Here is a 23,391-nt window from a genome sequence, read left to right as displayed (position 1 = left end):
ACTGTCTACCTTCACACTATCAGCTTTCTTTAAACTATGCAACCACCATGTTTACCCTAGCTACACCTTAATAAATATATCTACATTATCTACTGTATCTATACATTTTTGCATTTTCATGCACTCGTAATTTCCCTGGAATTACATTCTCTAGTCTTTATTTTTCTTCTTCTAACGCGCGCAATTCAGCTTGAACCGTTTAACGTAGAAACTTCATTCAAACTTTGTTGCGTAGGTCTTGCTTATGCCATGTGTGCTTTGTATTTTTCAACTTTGTAACTTTTATACTTTTTAAACTATGAATTAAAAAACGATTTCCCCATAGATTTAACATTGAGCTATTTCCCCATAGACTTAACATTGCTCATTATGACATCACGGCAGCAATTAGAATCTTACGCCAGGTGGCCGGCCACCTGGGCACCAACTGTCAGTTTCTCTGGCTTTAAGCATAGGCTACAGTCTCTCAGAAGACTACATATCCTGTTAACTGTTTCCTCTGTCCACAACTGTTTCAAAATAAAAGTCCTCACTGCAATAATACACTATTAAATCATTTAACCATTGAAACTACTCAACTATTGAACTGTTCAACCATTCCAACTGTCAGTTATCATCCACTATGCCTCCAGTCAACTACATGAAACCTCCATGTACCTAGCAACCAAAATAGCAACCATTAAAATTAAGTGTTTATGACCGTTTCCATAGCAACCAACATGATTATACTGCAGTAACTTCTTGTTTCCTGATAGTGGCCACCATGGATACCCTAGCAACAAATGTTTCAAAATAAAAGTCCTCACTAGCAAGTTAGCTAGTTAGCATGGTTAGCATAGTTAGCATTTTTAGCATAACTGCAAAAAATCATCAACTAAGTTAGCTAATCAACCTGGTTAGCATTGCTAGCATATTTAGCATTGTTAGCATAGTTAGCATTTTTAGCATTACTGCTAGAAATCATCGGTTAAGTTAGCTAATCAACCTGGTTAGCATTGTTAGTAAAGTTAGCATTGCTAGCATAATTAGCATTTTTAGCGTAACTGCTAGAAATCATTAGCTAAGTTAGCTAATCAACATTTTAACATGAATAGAAATCATTAATTAAGTTAGAACTGGAATGTTTCATCTTTAAACTGTCTACCTTCACACTATCAAATCTCTGTAAACTATGCAACCACCATGTTTACCCTAGCTACACCTTAGTAACCATATCTACATTATCTATCTATTTTTGCATTTTCATGCACTGGTAATTCCTTGGAATTGCATTTCTAGTTATTATTATTATTACTTTTCATATTTCTACGACTTTTACTTTTTGAAATATTAATAAAAACTAAACTTAATTTTGCCATAGACTTAACATTGGCTTTGTGACATCATAATCGGCTTTCAAAGAAAGAGAATGTAATCAACTTTGCTGGTGTTCTCTCACTGACTTCAGCAACTTCAATGGAACTTCTTCTCTGTGTGTCTCTCCATTGAACTGGATAGCTCACTTGTCATTCCCACTTTCTCTATCACTCTCTCTAATTCTCCCAATTTCAATAACTTTTTAAAACTACATTTAAATAACACTTTTTATAGCAAAGCAACCACTATTATTACTTAGTAACAACCTAGCCACCACTTCCATAATGACACCCTGGCAACCACCTTAGCAACCAACGTGATTTCCCGAGCAACCAACCTTGTAACCACTTTTTATAGAATAGTAACCACTTTATTTAGTCTAACAACACCATAGTAATCACTTTAAGTACCCTAGCATAATCTTAGCAATGACTTTCCATGCACTGGTATTTCCTTCAGGAAATGCTTTTCTAGTTTATAGTGTTATGGCGTTTTGTCTTCATGGAGGAAATATTTTTTGGAACTATTTGACAGCCAATAACCATGAAAACAGAGATTGATGTGTCAAATAGAGTCTATGGGAGTTTGACTTTTTGAAAATATCTGTTAAAACATTTCTTATCTATAAATAGGTAAACTAAATATTCAATGTAGTATGTGTTGTGACCACCTTGTGCGAAAGCTCATTTTGTCCATTGGTATTTTGGAGGTGTGTGTGTGTGTGTGTGTGTGTGTGTGTCAGAGTTAGGTGTTAAGTTTATGTTTGGCCTCCAGCCGAAAGCTCCACCGCCAGTACAGCTCTCTGCTTCACCATGGATTGTTTCCACTTCACAGGAAAATGTCAATGAACTTTTCAGAGAAAAGTTGTAATTGCATTGTCACTTTCGGTTATCTCTGCTGATCCTGTCTGACTACTGACCTTCTGTCTGAATCACTGACTATCCGCTTTTGCAGCTAAGCTCAAATGTGTGTAACCAATAAATAATCAGTTCAGTTGGACTCTGGGAGCTGTGCGTGTATGGATAATAAATTGTATTGATTACTATACAGTATGTTTTATAATTTGTAATACTCTTTTATATTTTTTAATACTCCAATTTTAGTTATATTTTTGTTTAGCTACATCAAATTAAGTGCCAGAATTAGGTGAGGTATGTATGAGGACCAACAGTCTGGAGGTTGAGGTATCATGTGTATTCCATTATGGATAATATTGGAACAGAACTCACTCTTTATGCTAATGCCAGTCCAGTGTGCAATATTTGGACAAAATTGCTTGAACGATCATTTATATTAGGCTTTTAGGGTGTTTTCACATACAGCCCCCTTTAAAAGAACCACTCGAAAAAAAGGGCTCAGTTAATTTTGTATTCACTCAGACTCATATCTCTTTGGTGCACTTCAGCTGTAATGGGCCCTCAGTCTTCTTCCTGTTCACACTATACTGTCTGTAGGGGTCTAACTTTACATTATCTTTGCTATGTCTAACAACTGGCTAAAATGTCAAGTGAACAGCAGCCTGTAAGGTGTGCTGCACAGTCTGTCTCTTAGGCTATGTTTGCCACATCATGCAAAAAGAATTTGACACTTGGGCACTTTCAATGGTACAGAAATGTTTGTGTCCTTTCCCAGATCTGTGTGTTGACACAATCCTGTCTTTCAGATCTGTGGACTATGTCTCAACCTTGTGGCTTGGTTTTCACTCTGATATACACCATGAACTGTGACCTCATATAGACAGATGTGTGCCTCTCATAATAATGATCGCGGTATGATGCTCTATTGCAAGTGTCAAAACAAAGTTTCTGAATACTTACGTAAATGGGATATTTCAGTCTTTTAATTTGTAAACATTTACAAAACACTGCAAATACTTGCTTTTTTCAGAGTATTAGAGCGTTGTGTTTAGATTGATGAAAAAAAATGAACCCATTTTAAGATGTGTCTGAAACACAACAAAATGTGAAAAACCTTCTGGTTGCCCTGTACATTTATCCACAACGTTATTCCTCCTTGCAATTTTATTAAGGATTGCTCATCATAAACAAATGATTTTTCGTTAATAACCTGAAAGATTTCCGACTAAAACAAAATAATGGTAACCACCTCAGGGGAGACCTAGGCAAAACAGTTTTTTACAATTCATTTTTACTTAAGGCACTGTGGCCCATCTCAAGGGGTTTATCCTATTAATAAGCTTCAAACTTCATATGGGAGTCTTTGGGAAGTCTATTTCATTAGTTTTAGTGTACAACAAGTAGCCTGGCAAGCAACTACACAGCAATGTATAGTCTGGGGTCGGACCATTCACAGAGTTGAAGCCTGTGGGTGGGATGAACAGTTGTCTTTCAAACTGCCTCTGCACGTAATAGGCCAGCATTTGTGACCAATCGTAGCCGGTGGCAAAACGGCAAATACATTCTTCTTTAAAATGAATGACTTGAGTGCTTCTTTCTGCTCAAACTTCAAAGAAAAGCCCAAGTCTAACTCTTCCAAAGCCGATTCAAACGAGCGAGCTTCGTTAGCCTCATCCATCTTTTGTTTTTCTCTATGGTTGTGCGATACGGTCTCAAACTCAACTCGTCGAACGAAGACGCATGGTCCAGCCCCCTGGCGTCTTATCGGAAGCCGAAGGTGGGCTCAAGGACTCCGTACACAGATAGAGCGTTCTGATTGGCTAGGCTGAACTCGAGCCTAGCGCAGGCTTGGCCTCAACGGTGCGACCCTAGACCAACCCGCTAGGCAAAAATATTATAATAACTTCTTGTTTCCTGATAGTGGCCACCATGGATTAGCCTCGCGAGCCATCCACGTACTTCCGGCCAAGGATTGCCTCCACTACGAGTCTGGCCGTGCTCCTCTGTGGAGCATTCTTCTCGGTAGAATTGTAACAGAACGCCCCCCCTCCAGAAAGCAGCCAATAAACGAAGAGACGGGTTGGTGGGGGCGAAAGGGGGAGGGCGCTCGTGACGATGACGTTAAACGCCTGCGCTATAGACCTCTGAAGTTCGCCTACAAAAAGGATCCAAAGCTGCCATCTTTGCCCATATAAGGAGATCCGGGAGTTAATTGAAGCTAACTGCCTATGGCAAGTTGCATTGTAAGTTAGCTTTGGGGTAGCAAAGGTCAAAGTGTGCCGTCTTCACCTGCCGAAGATCACAGTATCCACTAGATGGCAGTGGACAAAACTGTGTAGTGAAAAACGTCTGAATTTCAAATGTCATCATCCCCGCGAGAGTTTAACAGGTGCGATAATAGAAAATCCCCATGTTATTTTCCCATAGAAAAAATCTCAAGATACCGGATCTCCTTATTTGGGCAAAGATGGTGGCTTTTTTGTAGGCGAACTTCAGAGGTCTATGTTGTTATGAGTAACTATCGCCGATTGGGTGAGAGCTGTCCAATCAATTCAAACCAGAACTGGGCGTTACTTCCCGCTTCCTGCAAGCGCTTCAGAGCAAAGAAATGCCAGACGATAATACGAAATGAAATGGTAGTATTATGGGATGGTTAGGACCAGGCTAACCATGGATAACCTAACAAGAAATGTTTCAAAATAAAAGTCCTCACTAGCAAGTTAGCTAGTTAGCATAGTTAGCATTTTTAGCATAGCTGCTAGACATCATTAGCTAAGTTAGCTAATCAACCTGGTAAGCATAGTTAGCTAATAATTTCTAGCAGTTATGCTAAAAATGCTAAGTTAGCTAATCAACATGGTTAGCATTGTTAGCATAGTTAACATTGTTAGCATAGTTAGCATTTTTACAAAACTGCTTGAAATGATAAGTTATGCTAGCTAATCAACCTGGTTAGCATTTTTAACATAGCTAGTATTTTTAACATAACTGTTAGAAATCATCAGTTAAATTAGCTAATCAACCTGGTTAGCATTGTTAACAGTTAACATTTGAACATACCTGTTAGAAATCATTAGTTAACCCAGCTAGTAATTACACGCGGGCCGCTTCCGTAAAACCTCCGGCGCTGTCGGCTGAGTTGCGGTATCGGCGCCCTGCTAGAAATTAGGAGCGGGCCGCTTCCGCAAAACCTGCGGCGCTGTCGGCTGAGACGCGTCCTCGGCTGAGTAGTGGCAACCACAATTGGGCCAGGTCATTTTGCCACCTGCAGGCCGCTGCTCGACAGCTGTTAACTGGGCGCTCGGCTCAGACCCTTTTTACCAGTATGAAGCCGATTTCAACGGCTACTGCAGCAATCGTCAAGCACGCAGTCAGCTCAAGTCATCACTGGAGTGTGCATAACTTTGGATGAGAGAAGACGCCTGACTTCTGCTGATTCTGCGAAATACGGTGAACTTGAGGTAAGTCTTGTTTAACATTCCCTATAAAGCATCAACAATTGAGTTCCCTTAACATTTTACATAAACTACTACATTCGTGTTATTACTAATGAAATGTTGACCCACTTTGTCCGCGAATTCCTTCGTCCTATCCCTCCAGATGAAACGAAAAGAAAGAATTCAGAAATGTAATTCAATTAACAATCAGACAACAACCGAAAATTCTTAATCATGCCGGATTAAAGTATAGGCTATAAAGGGGGATCAATAAGGTGTAACGATAGCTATTTAGCTCAAAGGTAAACATTGGCTAAGGGGCTAAAACTAGCTGGGATGTTAGCTCATATTTCTTTGCAGCTTGGATGCAATATATGGGTTATTTACGAGCTCAGTCTTCGACTTGTGGAAGAAAATAAATTGGAACAAAATCCTACAACTGACTTCTTTCTTGTGTCTCTTTCTCATACTTTTGTACTGGTCCAGTAGGCTAGCATATTACGGTTACAGAGACGTGCTACACTGAATCAACTAGCTAACATGCTGCCGTCTTTTTTTTCTCAGATGCAGTCCGCCGGAATTCCCTGACTAAAGACTCCACAGAAAAGCTCTTCAGCACAGGTGGATATAGCTGACCTCCAACAGAGATGGTGAAGCCAGAGCAAACCGGTAGACATCGTAGATAAGTTTCAAACTCAAATGCAGTGGACTAAATGTTTCAAAGTATTTGAACTGTTGGTTTTACATGAATGCTGTGATGTATAGTCCAATAAAAATGCTTTAAACTTGAAAACTGTCTATGATTTATATGCAGATTAGGCATATCTTGTATAAAGAACTGCTTAGCAATTCTAGTATTAACTTGACACGAATGGAAATCAATAAAACCCAGACAATGAACTGGACGGGGGGCTTTACATCGGGGTTCCGCAATAGGGCCTCATTACAGCCGAGCGCTCGGAGAGCAATCGGACCTAGATTCATGCCGAGGATTGGCCGAGTGTTTTCGCCTTAATCGGGCCGCGTTACAGCCGAGCGCTCGTAGAGCAATCGGTCCTAGATTCATGCCGAGGATTGGCCGAGTGTTTTCGTTTTAATCGGGCCACGTTCGGCCCGCACAATTTTTGCTGCCTGGGTAAGTTAGAACTGGAATGTTTAAGATTTCAACTGGAATGTGTAAGCTTTAAACTGTCTACCTTCACACTATCAACTCTCTTTAAACTATGCAACCACCATGTTTACCCTAGCTACACCTTAATAACCATATCTACATAATCTATCTATATATGTTTGCATTTTCATGCACTGGTAATTCCTTGGAATTGCATTCTAGTTATTCTTCTAACGCACGCAATTCAGCTTGAACCGTTTAACGTAGAAACTTTTTCAACTTTGTAACTTTTATACTTTTTAAACTATGAATTAAAAAACGATTTCCCCATAGATTTAACATTGAGCTATTTCCCCATAGACTTAACATTGCCCCATTATGACATCAGCAATTAGAATCTTACGCCAGGTGGCCAGTCCAGGTGCAGCAGCTCTCTCTCTCTCTCAGGCTTTAAACATACACTGGCTCTCTTGAGACTACATTTTCTGTTCCCCTGTATCCTCTGCGCACAACTGTATCAAAATAAGTCCTCCTAATTCCATCCAACTTTATATCCATTCATCTTCTTCAAACCATTCACTCATCCACCCATCTAAACAGTCTGCCTATCAACATCAATTAGACGATCTACATTCAACTTTTAAACAATCTGTCTCAGGCTTTAAGCATACACTCTGGCTCTCTTAAGACTAGCCAGTTAAATTGATTACACCTGTATCTGTATCCACTACTCTCAGTAGAGAGTCTCTCCATTCTACAAGAATAAGGCACATTCCATCCAACCTTCTATCCATTCATCTTCAGACCATTCACTCATCCACCCATTAAACTGTCAATCAATATATATTAAACAATCTTCCTATCAACATCCATTAAACATTGTCTATCAACATTAATTAGACTATCTACATACAACTTTTAAATTATTTACTCTGTCTCAGGCTTTAAGCATATACACTCTGGCTCTCTTAAGACTAGCCAGTTAAATTGATTACACCTGTATCAACTACTCTCAGAGAGCTGTATCAGTGTCTCTCTTAACAAGAATATAAGGCACATTCCATCCAACCTTCTATCCATTCATCTTCTTCAGACCATATGGGTATGGGTTTGAGCAGAGACTAGGATTTCCACTGTTGTGAATGATCTGTATCCTGCTTAAGGCAATTAGATATTCAATTAAATTTCATAGTGCTCCTAAATTTGTTACTGTGCTCCTAATTTTTTTTCATTTAGGAGTACCTATGCTCCTAGTGAAAAAGCTAAGCGTACAGCCCTGGTGTCAACCAACAATGGAAAAAATGCTGTCTGGCTGCCTTTCAATGTCTTTTTCATCTTCCCACCTGAGTTGAGAGCTTTCTCCAACCATTCATCCCAGCGACTGCGCAAAATAGTAGCCTAAACAAACTTTCGGTAGAGAACGCAGGTTGGGTAATACCAAGTAGTCGGTGGGCAGGGGGGTACATTTCAGAATATTTAAAACATGATACTATCTTGCTGGAAAATGAAATGAATAAAGAAAACGAACAAAAAATATTCATCCAGAATATTTCATATTGTGTATTCTGAATTATGTGATGATACTGAGGGGGTTATATTAGCTGGATATGATTTTTTGGGGGGTCATGACCCCTGTATGTTCAAATAAGATAATAATAAGAAAATATACATTGCATTATAGAGGAGGAAGGGGGAAATAAAATAATAATAAAATAAAAATACATGAAATAATAATAATAAAATAATAACAACAAAAATAATAATAATAAAAATAATAATAACAATAATAATAAAGACATTTACTTAAAGCAGGTACAAATTGGCATAGGACGGTTTGTGACCACAGACTTGAATTGACTATATGGAATTATAGAGTACATTTTTAAATTGCACTGAAGATTATTCCAGGAAGTAGGGGCACCATAACAAAAAGCTGACTTGCCCAACTCAGAATGGACACGAGGAACTTTAAGCATCAAAGAGTCATTTGATCTAGTCTGATAGGCACCAGAATTCCACATAAGCATATCTGAAATATAACCTGGTAGTTTTTCAACAATACCCTTGTAAATAAACAGATACCAATGACGTTGTCTCCTCTCTGTCAGAGATGACCACCCGACCCTATCATGTAGAACACAATGATGAGTGCTATAGCCATCACCCGTAATGAATCTCAGGGGAGAATGGTAGACTGAGTCCAGGGCTTTTAGTGAAGAAGCAGTAGCATTTTTATATATCACATCACCATAGTCTAGAACTGACATGAAAACTGCTTCAACAACTTTTTTCCTACTTTCCATAGGGAGGCTGGCTTTTACAGTGTGGTAACTGAGTAACTCAATTACTTTTTTGGCAGAAGTAATTTGTAATGGTAACTAATTACTTTTTTAAAGTAAGATGACCAACACTGGATATGAAGAGGCATCTAAACACCTGCACATACCTCGGGGATGTAAAAGCCAATTAGGGCAAAGACCTGACGTCATGAAGGCAGGGTCTAGGCTCCGCCGCGCTCCGCAGTACCTAGAGGGCTGCTGCGCCGCTGCTCAGCAGCCGCCTTGCCACGCCTTGCTCCCGCGATAAATTGAGGCCATGTGATACCGACTGCCGAGTCGAAAACACACCCATCTAGACCATCGTGGACAGATTTTTAACCACGTGCATCTTGTGCTGCGCAGTTTTTGTGCTGCGCAGCCATCTTGAACGCGCCTATAGATATGACGTGTTGAGGTGTCAACGTGGTAGGCCGGTCAGATGACGTTCGTGGTAGAAGACTGGGCGGGGAGAAATACATTTTTAGAGAGCGAATCAGGATGAAGATAAATAGACACTAAAGATGGCGACGAAAGAATATTTAACAGAGAAAGTCAGAAACCACGTAGAGGCGAATGCGGCGAAATGGGAATAACAAAACATTTTTAGAGTTATTTTTATGAGATGGTGCTTCATTTTTCACCGAAGCTGGCTAGCGGTAGCTAGCTCGCTAATGTTTATGTGCAGCTTCTGGGACTTAAAGTTTAGCTGTAAGAATTGTTATCCCATATGCTATAGTTAACTTGACGTTGTCGCCGCCAAGGGTCTATAGATTAACGTCCAACTGAACAGGTTACAAGATATCAATGCGTAACGTCTCTGTGTTAAATTTCAGTTCAAGTCCCTATTGTATCTAACGTTAATTTAAGACGGCATAACGTTAGCGTTAGCCTCCGCTTAACGCTGAAGAGGGTTAGCGTTAGCTGAAAGGGATATCGTCATGTATTTTTTAACTGGCTGGCCTCGAAGGCTTCTGTGCCCTCTCAGAAGTGCGGAGGAACCGTTTCACATTCAGCCGAGCAACCAAAGGCTTTTATTCGCGGTTTTGTCTGAAACTCAGCTGAGTATTTGGTACAGCCGGGTGAGTGTCCCTGAGAATGATGCACTGCATGCTCACAAGCTGATGATAATTAGCTTTAATGAACATAGTGTGTGTGTGTGTGTGTGTGTGTGTGTGTGTGTGTGTGTGTGTGTGTGTGTGTGTGTGTGTGTGTGTGTGTGTGTGTGTGTGTGTGTGTGTGTGTGTGTGTGTGTGTGTGTGTGTGTGTGTGTGTGTGTGTGTGTGTGTGTGTGTGTGTGTGTGTGTGTGTGTGTGTGTGTGTGTGTCCCAGTGCCGCGTCACCGAGATTACAAGTTCATGCCTGCGCTGGCGAAGTTAACGTCACTCGTATTTCGGTATGTTACTCAGAGCAAGGCAAGTGGTATTTCTTGTGTCTGCGACTGCGAGACACTGAAGATCAAATTAAGTTATAAAATGGCATTCCAATGAAGGAATTATCAATGCATGTAAACGTAAAAATGCTGCTGTAAAACACTGTATAAAAAAACTCAAATTACTCACACAGTATTACTCAGATTAGATAGACCTACTTTACTCTTGAAAACCAATTGAAAACTGTGTTAGAGGTTAGTTTTAAATATGACAGTCCATACAGTAATCAGTATTAATGCGAGCTGGATGTCAAATAATAACTCAATAATGAAAGATCAGGGAGAATCCAGATGTCTACTGAATTTGGATTCCTAACAGAACTTGATAATAGCAATAATATCATTATATTATTATTATGTGTGTGTTAATTCTGAACAGGCAGCAACAGCTAGGTCTCAGTCAATGGGATTAGGTCACATTTGATGATGATAAACTGAAGAATAAGAGTCAGCCCTTCAGAGGTTCAGTTTTAGACAGGGCTTAGGTTAGAATTTCCACAAGGCACAGCTTAGGTCTAAGCAGAGGTCTAACAGCACAGCTAAGTCACGGCAGTGGGGTATCTTACGAAGCTTGATTAGTGGTGTCTTATGCAGCCAACCAAACCTGGTTGGGAACAAACCTAGCTAACCCTAGCTCAAATTGTGTAAAACTACCGCCCTCTGCTCTGACCAATCCCGCTGACTACTGACCAATCAATTATCTTGAAAAACATAGTTATCTTGTGTGAGATTCTGTCATCTATTTGACAGGTACTTCGCCTTTGCAAACATTTTGAGTCTGGTAAGCACATTTAACAGTGTTGCGCATGCAAATATTCCACTACTATACACGTGCCATAAAATATCTGATGACCTTCAATTTTTTAAATCTTGAATTTCCCCTTGGGGATCAATAAAGTATCTATCTATCTTTTGATGTTGTAGGCTACACACTAAAAATGACCACTCTAGATTACACTATCGCTCATAAATGCCAAAGTAATTGTTTTTTAATGTAGGGAGTCTACGTTTCACTATTGGCCAACATCATCCCAACACCGAGAATGTGTACAGATCTGAGCTAAAAGCCTAGTTTTACAAATGTATCACTATAGTAAGTTAAGGCTTTATGTTGCCTCGATATGTCTAACTTGCTTCGTAGGAGACCCCACAAGTATGATTCAAAGGCATGAATGGTTGATGTATGGCTATCACCATACTAAGCTCAATCTTTTCAGATTGAACTTTGGTCTGGGGAGTCTGCGCTTTATTTCTACCGCACAAGAGGCGTCATCAATACAGTAGTTGAAATGACTCCGTACGCTTGGATGGTCCTTCAGCCAATCAAACCAACGATCTGGGTGCGTCTTTTGCATAAGCTAGTTTGTTATTGGACCCAAAGGTTGTGGACAGGAAGCAGGGGAGATAGATGTGCAGGTTTCCAGCCTGAGCTGCTGGGCTCACCCAGCCTAAGTTGACGTATGACTCACAGGTTGTTTGATTTGATTCACAACATCTTCCATGTTGTCAGTATAGTTCTCACACATCAATATGGCTCCCAGAGTAAACTCAGCCTAGATCTCAGGATAAGCCTCAGTATAGGTTAAAGATGTGCACAGATATGTTCAGTTATGGTCACATGTTTGTAAGAATGTATGTTAGTGTATGTTGTTAGCAATATTGCCAGCAATGTATGGTTTACAGGTGTGCACACACACAGCCACATGTAATACAGTCAACAATTAATGTCTACAATTGTTCATTACAATATCAAAGCTAAAGTCCTGTTGTTGCACCATCAGGCTAGCCTGACCAGCCAGACCCACATCAAGTGTAGGGTCTGGGAACTCACCGTAGGCAGGGCTCAATCGGAGGGGTGGGATAAACAGTTGTCTTTCAAATTCCCTCTACGCAATAGGATAACGCTAAACGAATCATCTTCTTGTTTTTAAATAGCAGGATGCGTTACTTCTGGTTGCATGTCAGTGCATGTCAGTTATGTTAAGCTAAGCGACTCTATGCACACTGTGATTGGCCCGTCCGTTTCTCAGTTTCTCAGCTCCTAAGCTCAATGGAGCATAGCTAGACTGCCCCGCCAGCCCAATTACAGTTGCTGCCGCTAGGGGTGTCTAGATTTCTAGGCTACTATCAGGCTGTAGTGGTAGTTAAATATACTAGCCTATATAGTATTTCTGCATTTTTTATTCATTTCAGTTTAAGACTGGTGATACTGACATAGGTCAGCAAGTTAAGCGAGAGAGTGAATTGATAGCAAATCAGTTATTTGTGGTAAAAAGTAAACAACTTAGAAAACTTTATAGGTAAAGGTGTTGTTGTTGATGGTAATCATAAACTGAGTTTTAAGGACAAACTGTTGTGATATGAAGTATCTTGATAACCAACTATAGCTTAACCAGCTTGCTGGGTCTGTCAGCCATATCTTCCATCTGAAATGACAGCTGAGTGTGATTGCCTCCCTTTTAAACATTTGTATTGTTATTGAATTGTATTGTATTGTATTGTATTTGTGTTCAGGATGATTCAAGAAGTCACTCACTGTCTTCCACGCTCTCTGTCTTCCACAGCCTAGTGTCCTAATAGTGAGCTACATTGAGTCAGTGAAGGCAGCCACCCGATTTGGATTTTATCAGCAGTCTGAATGGAAGCCAGACGATTCCATGATAGCTGTAGTGGTGAGTAAAGTTGCTTTTTCTCTGGCTCTCTAACTGTTGCTCTCTGGCTCTGTTCATAAATGAAGCAGAAGAAACATATCGTCTATATCTGTATGAAATGCAGGTAATCTGTATAGTGCTTTACATTGTTTACATGACGCTTACGTCTCAATTTATTTAATTTAATCAAATATGCCCTCCTCCGTCTATCCTTAGCAATAAGTGAATGCAGCATATTGGGTGTGGAAATATTCACAGGAATCCACAAAAATTAAACCCTCATGTTGTTTTTTCCAATATAAATTGTGCACATAGTCTATCGTATACACACCCATTGAACCAACAAAGCAAATGCAAAAATGGAGCCTTTGGTGTAATTATATTTTTTTTGTTTAGACATAGAATAGTATTAGCCTGACGAGCCAGACCCACATCAAGATGTAGGGTCTGGACACTCACCGTAGATAGGGCTCAATCGGAGGGATGGGATAAACAGTTGTCTTTCAAATTCCCTCTCCGCAATAGGATAACGCTAAACGAATCATCTTCCTGTTTTCAAGTAGCAGGATGCGTAACCTTCCCTCTCCACGCAATAGGATAACGCTAAACGAATCATCTTCTTGTTTTCAAATAACAGGATGCGTTACCGTCGCAACTTCTGGTCGCATGTCAGTCACTATTATGTTAAGCCCACCCACGACTCTATACACGCTGTGTTTGGCCCGCTGGTGCTGGGGGTTCTCAGCTCCCTGGCTCAATGGATCGTGCCTAGACTGCCCCGCCAGCCAAATTACATTTGCTGCCGCTAGGGGCGTCTAGATTTCTAGGCTAGAATAGTATAGCACCTGACATAGAATCCAGAGCAGGGGTAGGCAACCTATGGCACGGGTGCCACTGCTGGCACGCCGAGGCATAATCACTGGCACGCGCCACCAGCATCAGCAAAAAAAAAAAATAATCTCAGACTGACAGCAGGATCTTCCAATCCCTCTTTTCAGTGTTCAGCTCAACATACCTGTGTGAGCAGGTATTTTCGCATATGAAAAGTGTGCTCAGCCCTATCGGCAGCCGTTTGACCACGGACAATTCCGAGTCGTGTTTACAATTAAAAGTGACAAACTACGAACCCCAGATAAAAATTGATGATAGTGGCACACTCTTTGACTAGAAATTTTGAAGTTGGCACTGGATGTCTCAAAGGTTGCCGACCCCTGATCCAGAGTGTAACCTTTCATTTTCAGACCAAAATTATGCTTCTACACAAAGGGGTTCTTATGCAGGAAGCATTTGATTGTCAGTATGCATTTTGGACAAGCAAAAGTCCTACGGGGAGTTTCCATAGGGTCATTTTCAAAACGCATGAGCACACCTTGGCAAATAATGGTCTAAAGTACACATATTTTCATTCTATATTGATCTGCTTGTGCACACAGCTTCACACGACCTGTTGCTGAGGCTCAGTTGTGTTTCAAGTGACCTAGAGGGCTGAAATGTGTTCAGTTCAGAGATGCTTGTAATCCGCCAGAAAGAAAACTATCTTCTAGCCTCTGTAGCACTGTGTCAGTACATCACAGTTATTCTGATTTTGTCTACTGTAACTACTGTGTCTCAGCTTTCCAAAGAGGTTAAGCATTTGATTATAGGGTCATTTTGCCTCAATTCAACAAATGCCTTCTGCTTGACCATCTCAGATTTGCCACCTAAACTAACCCTAACCCTAACACTATTCAAACTAACTTAGCCAAAATATTAGCTTAATATACCTAATACATCCAGAGAATTGTTTTTTTTGATTATGGTACCCCCCTTTTGGTTTTTGGCACATTTGTGCCCTATCTGCAGTAAAGTTCAGATGTCATTATCTCAAAAAGTGTTCAAGCTAAAGACTTTAGATTTCACATGGACATTTGTAAGCCGTATGTGTTTACTAGGGCTGGGCACGTTAACGTGTTAATATCACGTTAACTCCTCAATCAATTAACGCCGATAATTATTTTATCGCTCATTAACGCAGTTTTTATTTATTTTATACTGTAAAAGTCTGTTGCTCACAGGCTGGTCACAGGCTGCCGACTGCTGCCACACTTACAGGAACTGGTAAAGGAAAACAATATGGCAGATTTAAACAAGCCAACCAACTAACATGCAGCAGAGTAGACCGACGGAACTTTTACATGGCCATTTTCATTTTAAAGTTCTTTCAGATGGCGCAATCGACAGAAGCAAATTTATTTGTAATCACTGCAAACTTGAATTTTCTTATCACCGGAGTAGGGTGACCAGACATCCCGACGTCATGATGACAAGTAGGTGTCCCGAATCCCGAATCCTGCTCTAATAGGCGTCTCATTTCCTGCTTCATTGTTACGTGACATTAGCTTATTGTCCTGAAAATTATAGTCTGCAGAGTCTCGAGTAGCCTAGTTATTGTCTGATTAAAAACTATTCATTGCTGCAGGTTTTCCACGAGGTCTTAAAAAGTCTTGCATTTAATTATCAGTATTGTAGGCCTAAAAAAGTCATGAATTATATTTAATTTTGTCTTGTTTATTCATTAATTTCTCCAGAGAAATGCCCTAGCGACAGCATTCATGCGTTGCCCTTATTGTAGTTCTGTCTGAGCAGTCCATGCGGCAGTGCAGCAAACAGACTTGTTGGAAGAGTTTCATCACTAGACTTTCACAGAAACCTGCGCAAACTCAGAAAATGTTTTTATTTTGAAGGGAATTTTAGTGCCTGAAATAATTTTTTCGTAATTCGTGTAGGTCATAAATATGAATCATGGCCTTTTTATGAACCATTATGATAATAAAAATGTCTTAAATCTTACATTTGACTGATTGAACCCTGCTGAAACAGTGTTATACCATCAGTACCAAGAGAGAACACACTACAATTGACACCCATGCAAAGCTAATAAGTCTACCTTATACAGAAATGAAACAAATTACAGTTTTGCAGCCTGAAAATACATTTTTTGGAAAGCAATGTTTGGGTATCAATATACAGTATACATAATAAACATAAAAAGTATTCATAGCCAGCCCAAACTTTGTTGGAATACAAACTAGAGATAGATCGGCTGGTGACCGGAATCGGCCGATTTTCACGTGATCGGCCGCAACCAGCGACCGGCCGGTCAGTCTGAGACATGCCGATTTTATGCCGGTCAAATGCACTCGCACCTAATTGTAACATCACACAGCTGAGTTTGCCAAGTTTGATGAAGCTAGCGAAGGCCAACACTCAGTATTAGCGCTTTATCTAGCCCTGAGTTTTTCTATGCAGCGAACGCTGTGTTTTGCCATATTGCGTGGAATTTCCTAAGCTGTCACTTCAGGTTACATAAACAGCGCACATCACCTCCCGTCCTTGCCGCTAATTGCGTGCTCACAGCTAAACCACAAGCGCTGTCAACAAGCAGCAACATAGCCACGGCAGGAATAAACATCGTTTCGCTTCGGTTTGCCACCTTAGCATGTATTCTTTCACACTACTACAAAAACAAAGTCTGATTTACACATTTAGAGGTTTATTTCATTACCTTTTGTCTACTCACGCCTGTATATTTCTTCTAAATTCGCCAAAAGTAAGCATTCTAAAATGTCATACACTACCGCGACCGTGATACAAAACATATCATGTGTGGTGTCGTTGGAAAGCTGTGTTTCTCCTGCATGACGTTATGCCATCCAAATATGGACACTTCCTTTGTATCCGCAAGCAATCGCGAAAGTTCAAAGAAGAGTGTAGACTGAGAATGCATATTGGCTGTGTTTCAAGGCTGTTATCTCAAAAATATTTTTTTGTAATTTTCCAACATCTCAGCCTATGTAGCACCCAGAGTGGGAATTTTGTCATTTTAGGGGCAAGGCCATTTGGCCTTCCCCTTCTTTTTTTTAAGGGGCACCAAGGCGACATGATGGGGCACAAAGGCCACTGAGTAAAATTCAATGGTTTTACATTTCAGGGTTCTCGACACAAATACATAGACCCGCTAGCCGCTGTAGGCTTTGAGAAACACTAACGCAGCCTCAAACTTCTGTAAGTTGAGGCCCAATCATGGCAGACTTTGGGGTCATAGGGCCCACCTACACATATCTCACCCCACCCCCCATCAAATGATCATATGATTATCATATCAAAATTAGTATTATGCTATATTGTTAGACATGCACTTTCTGTTCAAAGCAGTCAATGTTTGTGCCAAAATTGTTTACAAAACGTTTTTGAAAACTATGCACATCAGGGATCTGCTTTACTAATGTAAGATAGGCTAGATATTTACTCATATTACTCTTATAATTACTTTAATAGTTCATTCTTTTCCATGTTTGCATGAGAGATACTTCTGAAAACAACAGCAAATATGGGTGCTATTGTTTTGGGATGTTTCCCTCATGCAAGCATCATAAGCCGTTTTCAGACAGGTTTCTGCACATTCTGCGATAATACCTGCCGCATTTCTGACGATAGCGGACATTCAGACATGACTCATAGGGTATTGGCTGAAAGAAAAAGTCTGTGAACATTGCGAAAATACACCGCTGTCTGAAAACAAATGGAGAAATGGAGAAATAAAATGATATGGTTTATAATGAAATTTAATTTCAATGCCTGAATGTAAGAAAACACAATACCAACTTTTGTCTATGGTAAACGGCCGTGCAGATCTGGAGATCTTTAAATGAAAGACTAAAGCTACAATCTTCTGACCATGTTATATTAAAATTTTACTACCGGTAAACAATACTCAATGCTAAACAATGTTTGCCCTGTTTCTATGGAAGTTGCAGGAATCCACGTTGTTTTATTAAATGTTGTTAAATAATTAAATAGCCTTCCGTCAGGTTGAAGCAGAGCTTTGGCGCTAACGTTATCGTGTAGTTTCAGTTTCTGTCACGCAAACGCGCAGACGCATGCATTCAATGAAAGCTCATACCACTTAATTGTATGGCTCTATGTTTAATCACATCGAATTAGCTAGCATTTCCTCCTGATTGCAGAAACGTTTGCTTTCTTTTTCTGTCGGTCCGCGATTGCGTGATCAATTGCGCAGCAAATTATCAGGTGAAGCCCCGGACCTAATTTCACTCAAAACTTTTATGTGTCAAATACGGGACGATTCCGTATTATACTGAATGGTTGGCAACCCTAAGTCAGGGGCATAAAGGCCACTGTGGCCGTACTATGGGTTTTTTTTCACGGGGCATCAAGGCCAAAGTGTAGGGCAACGGCGGCCATGGCCGCATGACCGCGGTATAATTCCCACCCTGGTAGCACCTATACACCAACTTTCCAGTTATACACTTATCAGTATTCTGAAGATATTTATATTTGGATATTGTATGTGAGAAGAAAAAAATAGGTGTTCCTACAGTGCATTTCTATTAGTAGTGTGTGAAATGAATGTCCCACACTGGGAATACTGCAGCTGAAGAAGACTTGAAGAAGAATCTGTCTATTCACATTTTTTTACCAGCCATTAAAGGTATACTATGCAACGTTTTTCAGTTAATCAATTCGTTCCATACTGTTATATATGATTAAATGAGTCATTACCGGTCGAACAGTGTTTTTTTTGGCCGCTCTAGTGGTCTGTAGCGGTAAAACCACACTTGCAACTTCAGGAGACACCGGGCACGCACCCATGCTCTACTCCAGGAAGTGTCATGTAAAGTCTCATGAAAAGGCACGGCAGACTGACCGATTGAGGAGTTTTGTCAAATATACAAACTAAAGCTGTAGGGGAAGCTCTGCAGAGAAATATGCAAGCATAAGACTAGCGAAAATGAAAAGTGAAAGCGAAACCGGCGATGAAATCGCCAATCCTGCATAGTATACCTTTAATAAGTTGATTACATTTCTATATTAAAATGTTGTATTAAAGAAAGGATAGAAAATAACTCTTTGTATGTGCTGTAAAGTGGTTAGAAGAAATGAAATCGGAATCGGCCGAAATCGGTATCGGCAGGTCAAATTCTTTGAAAAATCGGAAATCGGAATCAGCCAAAAAATTGCAATCGGGGCATCTCTAATACAAACCTGTTCTCTGCATGGTTGAACCATGAAACATTTGGGTCATTCCACCTCAATTCAACAAATGCCTTCTGCTTGACCATCTCAGATTTCCTTCAAAATGTTACCACCTAAAGAGTAACCATTTAAACTAACTTAGCCAAAATATTAGATTGGTATACCTAGTACATCCAGAGAAAAACATTTTTGAACATGGTACCCCCCTTCTGATTTTTGGCACATTAGCGCCCTCATCTAAATCTGCAGCAAAGTTCAGATGTCATTATCTCAAAAAAGTTTTCAATCTAAAGACTTCAAATTTTCTGTGAATAATGATTGCTACCTATAGATGCCACATATTCATTCATAGGTTGTATGTGTTGATACTGACGGTGTTTCAATCTTGTGAAATCAGAAGAAAAATTGCAGATTTTTTTCAAACCCCCACATTGGGTACCCCATTACACGATTTATAAACAAAATGTTTGGCAAATGGTTATGTCTCTCTACAGAAGTGTTTAAGCTGTCTTTGAAAAAGTAATTAAGAGGTGTTTATGTTGCTTTTTTGTTGGAAGTATTGTAACACAAAACTGAAAAATAATCAATTTGGATGATATTGTATCTCCCCATTACAGAGGTATGCCAAGCTATACCAATGAATTAAACACATCTCCAGAAAGAGTATGAAATGGGCTTTCAGACTGTGAAATTTCAAGATGGTATTATGGCTGCAGTTATTTAAATTTTATTTTTCAAATATTGGTCTACTATAACAACACTTTGCTGATATCACTAAATAGGGACATCTTGTAGCTTTAGCGAGATAAACGCGCTTGCACTTGACTGCAGACATTGTAGCTTACAGCGCAGATAATAAGTATGTTTCGTGTTATTCGTTGCTGTGTGTAAGTGTACGTGTGAATGCAGAATCTCAACCCCTTCAAATTCATTCTGATTGGCCAATACAAATAGAAGTTAAATTAAATATTTTAAAAATGACTAAACTTATTGCTTTCTTCATCCCTCATCGCAAACATGACATACAAAATTTGAAGAACGGAAAACAACAAAAGATAAGCCTTCGTTTTATTTTCATATCAGTTTTAAAGCTTCACCTCCAGGCGGTGCTGCAGCACCCCCCGCACCCCCACTTCCCGCGCCTATGGGCTCAGCAGCTCCACACAGGCTGACTCAGATCACTTCGGCTCGTATAGAAATACAAGTCGTGAATTTCATCGGGTTTTATGACATTTCATAGAGATGTGTGTTGAGAAGGACGTCCAAATGACATGGAATTAAAGAGTCACTTCACCCCATAACTCCTGCCACTTCACATTTCTGAAAATGGCTGTCAAAATGGGCGAGACGTTCTGAAATTTGGAGAGAGAGTGCAGCACTGTTGCAACCAATCAACCATGGTGATTTCGTGTCAATCTGGGAATGAGTGCTGCAGACATGGCTTATCACAGGTAGGCTAATCAGGGCAGCAGGTGTTGGGGCGTTTCAGTCCTAATTTGTAACGACCCGGTGACGTAGTGTCGGACTAGAAGTGCAGGACAACGTCAGCATTCCAATAGTATTTTGGACCAACATGCCATGGCATGTTTTCAAACGGTAGTATGCGCGAGAGAGCAATATCTCCAATACAAAATCAGACGAAATGTTACTTTTGTCGAGAAACACGATTTTTGTCAATATTAACCCTGGTAATAGTACAGTTCACCACTTATGAGTATTTTCAATCAATCAACAGCTCAAAAAACGTATTTTAAGGTGCAGTGACCCTTTAATGCAACACCTATACACAGAATAATGGCTTTCAGGCTTGATTATGCTCTCTGTAATTATGTTAAGTTACAGTAAATTCTTTCTTCTTGTACACGGGTTTTAAAAAGTATTCAAAAGTGATAGATCAAAATGGTCAAATTTAAGGCCATTAAAAGTGTTAAATGTGGTCTTAGAGGTATTATTTTTTCCAAATTAGGTATTATTTTTTCAGACTATCAGGTGTCCTATTCTAATTGAAATTCTATCTGCTTACGTACCTGAAAACGTGTCGCTTTTCGGCGAAAATCGCCGTTTTCTTGGTCATTTAGGCTACGTGAATCGCGCAGAACCGGAGAGTTGCCCTTCAGCTGGCATGCAGGCTAGAATTGCGAAACATTATTGGCTAATTCTTGTAATTGACATTTCTCTGGACCAATCGGAGTCTTAGCACTTGCTTCAGAATCTTGAACACAGCGCCAAGCTCACCTTTGAGTAAAGATGCCAGGCTACAGCGCGAGTCATTTTTGTAAGGGACGACACCACTTTTTGGTTCACAGATAAATAAACGTAGGGTTAAAACGGCCCGTTCTAAGTAGGGTTGGGCATAGGGCTGAACGATTATGGAAAATAATCTAATTGCGATTTTTCTTGCCAATATTGCGATTGCGATGCGATATGCCATTATTTTTTAAGGTGTTTGTCTTGCGAATTTTTCAACAAAAACAAGCAGTAAATCATATAGTATGGGCAATAGGCTATATAAGATTAAAAATAAACTCTTATTTCCTGGAAGTCATACCTCTGTTATGATGACAGGTGATGCATGAATTGATGGATGACATTTTTTTTAACTAGCTACTTCAATCACAATAGTAGGCCTATATTTTGAACTTTCAACCTTGTAGGCCTACATATCAGAACATAAAGTACTAGTACAAGGAAGCCTGGTGTAAAGATTAAAATGAAAGTCAGTAACAAGTCGCACAAGATTTTGCAGATTGCAAAAATATGAAAATATTAATAGCCTAAATCTTATTACGCAGTTTTTCAGATAATTCACTTGAATGAACGTGATATGTTCTGCATACAGAAATTCCTGATATTCATGGCTGCACAGCACACTGCACTGACTATTCCAACTCCGTCCCTTTAATTCAGCTGTCTGGTTGAAGCCTCAAAATATTGTAAACAAAGTAGCATAGTTGGCTATCTTATCATAGTCTACTGGTTGGACGGGTCAGTTTCCCCACGTCTGTCTCAAGGTAGATAAATACTTTTTTCTCCTTGGGATAAGCCCTTTTGAGTCTTGAAGTTGGAAAACATCTGTATTGAGATGATCAGTCAATTTGAACGCAAGAGTTTTAGATGTCTGCAGCATGCTAATAATGATGCTAACCGGATTTTATATATAATTTAGCTAATCGTCTTCTATGCGTCATTGCTTTCACGATTGTGAATGTTTTATTTGGATTGAATGTGCATGTCGAGGGGCGGGTGCCCATAAAGCGCGCACGAGAGAGAGAGAGAGAGAGAGAGAGAGAGAGAGAGAGAGAGAGAGAGAGAGAGAGAGAGAGAGAGAGAGAGAGAGAGAGAGAGAGAGAGAGAGAGAGAGAGAGAGAGAGAGAGAGAGAGAGAGAGAGAGAGAGAGAGAGAGAGAGAGAGAGAGAGAGAGAGAGAGAGAGAGAGAGAGAGAGAGAGAGAGAGAGAGAGAGAGAGAGAGAGAAAGCGGGCCAAGGAGAGGGGTTTGAATCTATACCGTTTGGTGAATTTGCATGCATAGTCTACAATGAAAACTTGCGAAAGACATTCATGCTTTCACCCGAGCAGCGCAGGTGCACCAGTGCAACCTAGAATTTGTTTCAGTCGCACTCTTAAAAATGTTGGTTCAATGGTTCTATCGAGCAGCTTGCCGAGTTCACTCTCTGATAGACTGTTTCAAATATTTGCTACTTTTCGCTCTCATGTCACGTGACCAGAGGGTAATCGCCATGGTAATCGCAGCCTTTGCGGTTAGAAAATTGCACTTCATCATATCGCGATATTATCGCAAATGCAATATATCGTTCAGCCCTAGTTGGGCACCGAAACACGGCTCTAGTATGGAACCGGTGCCGACGCAAACGGTAGTAACCATACCGAATAACAACGTTAATTTTGGTGCCTCATTTCGGTGCTTTATTTAGATGGCGTTTTTTTTTTTTTTTTTTTAACACGATGCATCACTGCACGTCATGCGCCACATCTAACTTCTTGCTCTGATAGCACCACATCCAGATACAGCTAGCCAACATAAACACTAGATGCTTAAAGCAGAGGGATGCACCACATACCATAGATTAGTGGACAGTGTTTGAGAGGTCACGTGAGCCCATGTCAAGTAGCTCTTGTCAAAATCTTGCAGTACACAAAAGGCTATGAAACCACATCAACAGTATAGCCTACTTTAC

The 23,391-nt window shown here is 40.0% G+C and overlaps 1 protein-coding gene across 2 annotated transcripts in view; it reads left to right on the top strand.

The window, feature by feature from the left end:
- Positions 1–9,575: 9,575 nt before the first annotated feature.
- The window catches only part of ric1 (RIC1 homolog, RAB6A GEF complex partner 1), a 74,553-nt gene continuing 60,737 nt past the window's right edge, over positions 9,576–23,391 (top strand). For both annotated transcript variants that reach the window (XM_062554040.1, XM_062554039.1), the window contains exons 1-2: positions 9,576–10,158; positions 13,073–13,180. In XM_062554040.1, coding sequence (XP_062410024.1) covers positions 10,018–10,158; positions 13,073–13,180 — 249 coding nt within the window. In that variant the 5' untranslated portion in view covers positions 9,576–10,017. The remainder of the gene's footprint in view (positions 10,159–13,072; positions 13,181–23,391) is intronic.

The sequence above is a fragment of the Sardina pilchardus genome, chromosome 14 (genome assembly GCF_963854185.1).
Source record: "Sardina pilchardus chromosome 14, fSarPil1.1, whole genome shotgun sequence".
NCBI lineage: Eukaryota > Metazoa > Chordata > Actinopteri > Clupeiformes > Clupeidae > Sardina > Sardina pilchardus.
Note: the sequence above shows the minus strand (reverse complement) of the source record. Positions and strands in the feature narration are given on the sequence as shown.